General features: G+C 31.0%; 1 protein-coding gene across 1 annotated transcript; it reads right to left on the bottom strand.

Moving 5' to 3' along the window:
• LOC109326516 lies at window positions 433–2,933 on the bottom strand. Its single transcript, XM_019559213.1, has 2 exons — window positions 2,513–2,933; window positions 433–1,082 (listed from the first exon to the last, which is right to left on the bottom strand). Exons 1-2 carry the CDS (start codon window positions 2,889–2,891, stop codon window positions 472–474), a joined length of 990 nt encoding a protein of 329 aa, XP_019414758.1. The 5' UTR covers window positions 2,892–2,933; the 3' UTR covers window positions 433–471.

The raw sequence follows: 7,131 nt of genomic DNA, 5'->3' as shown, positions 1-7,131 counted from the left end.
CCTCATCCTTGACGCTTTCCTCTTTGCTTCTTCATCTCTCCAACTTTATCCAATTAATATAAAAAAGGTGACAAACAATTGAAACAGAAAAACAAAGGAAAAACTAATTGAACTCTATAAATTGAGACTTGTAGATACATCAACCATAATCCAAAACTGGTTGAAAGTGAAATCACACAAAATTATTAGTGAAGAATCCTATAGGTAATTTGTCAAACCCTTAAGGAAGAAAACCTATCACACAGTCTTGGACTAAAGTAATCAAGATCTTCTCGGTATTGGATAGAGAAATATATAGAAATAAAATAAAAAAATAGTATGATGTAGTATTTTTATCATTTAAATGTAATGTGATAATATTTTTATCCTTACATATAAAAGATAAAAACAACAATTGGTCTCTCTAGTACTAGAGATGTCTTTTCCAATTAAATCATATGCATGAAATACAAACATATAGCCCAACTCACTCTAATGCTCAATTAAGATTCCTTTGCCATTGTCCTTTTTGGATTTGGTTGAAGTCTCACCTTCCTTTGTCTCTTTGTCTTTGACCCTCTTAGAGGCTGCAATCTCTTCCCACTTCTGATCTTTTTCTTTAAGAATTTTCTCTTCCTTTTCCACAAAAGCCCTTAAACTTTGCATAAAAGCCAAAATACCAACCTTATTTAAATTCCAAACTTTGAATCCAATATCATGATGAGAAGCAGAAATCACAGTCTCAACATCCTTAACTACATAATCATAGTTAGATGAAACTCCACCATCAAGTTCAACAACATCTACAAAATAACTGAACACAGAAGTAGAAGCATAGGCTAAGTCTTGATGAAGAACATTAGGTGGGTTGGTTCCACTAATATTAATGTGTGTACTTGTTATTGTTCCTGAATGTACCATAATGTCTGTTATCAACTTTGTTGTTGCAGACATTCTTGATGCCCTTAAAAAACATGAGTTTTGATCTAGTGCTCGGAAACTAGATAGCCCTGATAATTGCCCTAACTGCACAAGTGATGGTTCAATATGATGCCTTAGTTTGTTCCAATAGTTTGGTTCATTGTCCTCCAATTGATGATATCCTATAACCAAAATCATACAATCATCTATTTATTCATTGCTTATCAATATTCATTAGAATTTAAAATAAATACAGGTAAATATTTATTTTGGTCCATCAAAATTTTCACGTATATCAGTTTGATCCAATTAATCATTTTTAACATGTTTTATAATATTTGATAGAGACTAATTTGACCACAGAAATGACTAATTTGATTCACATTTAACATTTTTGAGATCACTATAGATTTTTCAATTTTTGAGACACTGAACTAATAAATGTGAAATTTTGGAGAAACAAAGTCTAAATACAATTAGAATGACAAGGAGTTTAGGATAAAAATGTCAAGAAGTTAATACAAAGGATGTCTAGAGAGAGTGAAATTACAAGTTGTGTCATTCTAATCTCAAGAGTGACAAGGTGAGTGAGATATATAAACAATAGACTCAATCTATGGTATGTGAGCTTTTTACTTTGCTAATATGCTTCTTTCTCATCCAAGTGGTCATATGAGAGGGGTAAAGGGAGACAAGAGGATCAAAATCAACCTTTTATTATTATATTATATTAGTAGTTACCTTAACCTTTTTATGAATTCCCCTTTTCTATCTTTATTTTTTGATATAATCAAGAATATATATTATCTTATGGGTACAAAATTAATATATTTTGGGATGTATGATTATCTTTCTCAACAAATGTCACTCATAAGAAATCAAAAAATGTTTTATATCATTAGACTAACGTCTCATTCAATCTTTACTTACTCATATACTTTTCTTTTTATTTACAAATACATTGTTTTCTATTTGTATTTAGGTAAACAAAATAAATGCCTTGCCTTTCTTTTCTTTAAAATATTTCTTGCCTAAATTCACATTACTTTTCATTTATAAAAGGGAATAATTTAAACAAAACAATGGCAAGACATTAAATATAAATATTTATTTAGGTAAAATAGTGAAGGTACGAAAGGAAATTTTATGTTATAATCAGATTATACAAATTTAAAATGTTTAGTTCATTGAGTGTTAGTATTATAGTTGAAATAAACTTACTATCAAAGCAGAAGAGATGATGATATGAAAAATTAACTAGATTAAGTAATCAAATGGGAAAGAGATATACCTAGATTATTTAGGTAAAAAAATAAATGTTTTGCCTCTCTTTTGTTTAAAATATTTCTTGCCTAAATTCACATTACTTTTCATTTATAAAATGCAATAATTTAAAAAACAAATGGCAATACATTAAATGTAAATTATTTATTTAGGTAAAAGAAAATGAAAATATGCAAGGAAGCCTTTTTAATACTATAATTTGAATATGCAAATTTAACCATGTTTAATTCATCAAGTGTCACTATTCTAATCGAAATAAACTCAACATCAAAGCAAAAGAGATAATATGAAAAATAAACCACAGTAATTAAATGAGAAAGAGATATACCTAGATTATCATTGATTTCACTGTAACAACAAAATTTCTTGAAGACCTCTTTTAGAGTATTTATCTGTTGTTCTGAGCAGAAATTGGGAAATTGAAGACCATATAAGAGACCAGGTAGAATGATAGCAAATGTGTTTTTTGTCATTCTTAGGACAACAGTGTCCTTTGCAAGAGGCCACTGAAAATCCTCAACAAAACAAACAGTGGCAAAAATAGGACAATTGGCCTTCACTATGAGGTTGATAGAAAAATGTCCCATGCTAAGCAATTTTACATTTTCTTTTGCATCATATGTCATCAAAACAACTGAACTTACAAAGAAACTGAAAAGCTCAGTTATGAATCCATGAGACAATAGTTGGTTGTTTTCTTTTAACATGGTACAAGTTGTTCCAAAGGGTTTGAGCTATGGTGGTTCCTAGAATACCTACAATTAAATATAAATCAATACAAAACAAATAAATGGTTAGAGTAATACAAAATATGCATAGCAAATTCATGCTACAAAAATCACAAACAATAAAGTTTCATGTAAAAAACTTATGAATAATGAGTACCCTTGATCAACTATATATATTTTTGTGGCTATTAAATTGAGATTGGGAGAGTGATATATAGATCGATTCATAGAGGGTGGATAAAAAGAAAACATAAAATGGTTATAAGAAATAAGGATATACAAAACTTTGAAGATTATGAGAGATGAAGAAATGAGGAGCTAAGGTGAGATTTTATAGAATAGAGGGTGAGAAAGGGAAGGAGATAGAGGGGAGAGAGAAAATACCTTGAAGGAAGAAGAGAGCATACAATAATATTGTAGAATATGTGGAAAGGAAGATCAAGAGTGACCATATATCGAGTACTTTTATACTCGAATATCCACTTTGATAACAAATTCTTCTTCTCCTTCTAGTACATCAAAAGGCCCAATGAATTAAAATTTTCCTATTGGTTAGGTCACTTTTGGACAAACACAACTTTTATAACGAGCTTCAATAGAATGATTCAAAGAAAGATTCGACTAATTGGTAATAATCTAATAAAGAGATACCCCGAAAAATAAGAGAGATTGGTTGATCGGAAAGATGGGAAGGAGGCAGTCATACTCCCTTCACCTAATTGAGAATGAGAGCATATATTATATATCATTTGATGTGATTAATCAATAAAATATTTAACTTTAATATATATTTTTTCGACCAATAAAGTGACACATTTTATAAAATAATAAATATGCCACAGAACATGATTTAGAGCCACTTTTCTAAAGATTTGAGTGCAAATAAAAAAGATCCCATTTGGAAAACAATGCAAATTCTTTTAGTAAAACAAAGGGATATGGTTCTAGTGTTATGTTATAGTCCAGAGGCCCAAACATGAATCATTCAAGCTAGTTAGTTAAAGGATTATATGGTTCACTAACTCCTACAAAAACATTTACAATTTTTTATAACTTTTACAAATAATACACATGCATGTCCATTCTTTATATGATATGTGTGGTTTAGTTTATATAATAACTTCCTTTTCTCTAGTACTATAAATATGTACCTTCATATGGTAATAAAGGCAAGAACTATTTCCAGAACCATATTTTCTTATTTTATTTATTGCTCTCCTTAGTCAATTAAAGAAATTACCTAACATGTTATCGACCATATCCTCATTATAATTACTTGAAATTATTCACAAATAATTTCCACGTACTCTTAGAGAATTATAGAGTTTGATACCCTTAATTTAATATGGGTCAGTCTCATTTTAAATTAAGTCATCAATTTTGATTGTTTTATATTAAACCTTATATTATCCTCCCTTTATCTTACACCACAACTTGCAAAAGCAATATCTGTCACCTAATTGTCCCTTATTAATAGTTAATGAATTTATATACAGTGGTTTGCTAACCCTATTTATTAAAGAACATATTAATATTAATCTTGTATATAAAAAAAATGGTAAAAAATATCCTTCATTATTTGGTTCAACTTAAGTTTCCTGCCAATATTATTTTAGTAAATTTAGTAAATATATTAAAAAAGGTAGTGATCTACTTACTCCAAGTTTAAAAAATTTACTTCACATTTTAGTCATAAATTCTAGGGAAATACAATGGTTTCAATTAGTGATTAATCTAAATCGTTAAATTATTTCCCTTGAATTGATGACTAAGATATGAAGTAAGTTTCTAAAACTTACTCTTGGAGTAAGTAAATTCCTTCAAAACCAACTCATATACTATTTTCTCTCCAAAACAAAACCCCTAACTCTATTGATTTGTTTAGTTTAGGGTAGAAGATAAGAAGATAAAAGATAGAAAAACAAAATAATAGTAGAATGAAAGATGTGAGAAATATAGAATGCTTAAGATTTTTTGGTATGAAGGAAATAACAAAGAAATAAAAGAGAAAGATGTGTGCTTTTTTTTTCTTGAATGGACAATTATATTGGAAGGATAAAATTTCTCTCTCTTTTTTATTTCTCTTCACAACCAAATGAGAAAGCTCTCCTCACTTTCTCTCTTCTTATATTCTGGGTACACATCTGTTGTCCTACAAGTTGTGTCACTGCATGTGTCATCAACCGTGATTGGTCAGGAGAATAACTAATTATTAATTTTTTAACCTAAATATATTTTTTCAACCAATGACAGGCTAGTGACACAACTTGTGGGACAACAAATGTGCTCTCTTATATTCTCTCCCTTCAAAATTACTTCAACCAAATGAACATTATGGGAGCTCAATCTCCACCCTATTGGAACACAATATAGAAAAGCAAGAAAAGAAATGATGTTGTTATGTGTGAGGAAGAAGATCGTTGAAGAAGAAGAAGATGATAGTTAGTGTGTATGAAGATAAAAGAGAAAGAAAGAGAATCTAAGAGAGAGTATGTGGGAGAAGAATTATCAATCTCATTGAGTTCTTGGCAAGATGATACAATGTTATTTATAGTAACCCAACTACTAACTAACTAACTGATTTTTGAAATATTTTTACTTTTAACATCCCCTCATAATTCGAAAATCAAAGAAACCAGCCATGAAACTCAATAAACTCAATCAATTTCAGCTTCTTGAACTCCTATTTTCTCCCTCAATTCTTTGAACCTCTCTATCTTGAGTGGTTTGGTCATAATCTCAGCTAGTTGAAGCTCACTTTTGTAGTGAGTGAGCTTCAATTTCTCCTTTGCAACTTGTTGTCTGAGATAGTGAAACCGGGTTCTTTGCCAAATCAATTGCTGACTTGTTGTCTATCAACAACTCAATCATCTCCTCATTGTCGATGCCAAGTTCCAGCAATAGAGTAGATAGCCACATTGCTTGGCAAGCATTAGCACAAGCTGCTATGTACTCAGCTTCACAAGTTGATAATGCCACAATCTTTTGCTTTTGAGAACACCATGAAACTCGAGCACCAACAACCATAAACACATATCCCATAGTGTTTTTTCTTTCTATCAAGTCCCCGCACCAATCTGAGTCAGAGTAGGTCATGAGTTTTGAGCTAATCTTATCACTTTGATGAGGGAAATTGATGCCAAAATCAAGTGTTCCTTTCAATTATCTTAGAATCATCTTTTCTGCCATCATGTGAGAATGCCTGGGATCCACATGAACCTATTGATCAGTCTTACACTATAGGATATTTTTGGTCTTGTATGACAGATGTATCTCAAGCTACCAACCATTTGTCTGAACAATGATGCATTCACAACACCTTCATGTTCACCATTGTCCAGTTTTAGGTTCATTTCAGTAGGGGTTTCTGATGGATTATAGTTTAGTATGTTGAATTTTGTGAGGGTCTCAAGTAGATAATTCTTTTGGTGCATGAATAATCATATCTTGGTGTGTTGAAATTCCAAACCAAGGAAGTATACTAATCTGCCCAAGTCAATCATTTCAAACTCACCCTTAAGGCTCATTTTCACTTCTTCAATTCACTGCTGGCTACTTCCTGTGATCAATAGATCATCAACATACAAGCATATGAACAAGACATCACATTTCTAGTTCAATGACTTGATGTATACACCACATTCAACTTCACACTTCTAAAATCCATAGGCAGACAATAATTTATAAATTCTTTTGTTCCATGCCCTTGGGGCTTGCCTCAAACCATATAGTGCTTTCTTTAGCTTGAGCACTTTGTTCTCATCCCCTTTCCTAATGAAACCTGGTGGCTGAGATACATATACTAATTCTTCCAAAGGGTCATTCAAGACAATATATTTGACATCCAATTGTCATAGATTCCATCTATTCTAGCTAGCTATTGCAAGAATGAGCCTTATTGTTTCCAATCTTGCTACTGGTGCAAACACCTCAGAGAAATATATTCCTTCCTTTTGCATAAACCATTTGGCAACTAATCTTGCTTTATGTTTAGCTATGGTGCCATATGGTTTTAGCTTTACTTTGAAGATCCATTTGATTGTTATTGGTTTCTTCTTAGCTGGTAATTCTGCCAATTCCCAAGTATCATTCTTCTCTATGGACTTGATTTCTTCAAGTATAACTACCCTCCAAGTGCTACTATTTACTGCTTCTTCATAACTAATTGGCTTTGTGTCAGCATACAATGTCATGTGTTGAACAACTTCACCTTCCTGAC

The sequence above is a fragment of the Lupinus angustifolius genome, chromosome LG14, assembly GCF_001865875.1.
Source record: "Lupinus angustifolius cultivar Tanjil chromosome LG14, LupAngTanjil_v1.0, whole genome shotgun sequence".
NCBI classification, from domain to species: domain Eukaryota; kingdom Viridiplantae; phylum Streptophyta; class Magnoliopsida; order Fabales; family Fabaceae; genus Lupinus; species Lupinus angustifolius.
The sequence above is the reverse complement of the archived record's forward strand: the minus strand, read 5'-3'. Positions and strand labels throughout refer to the sequence as shown.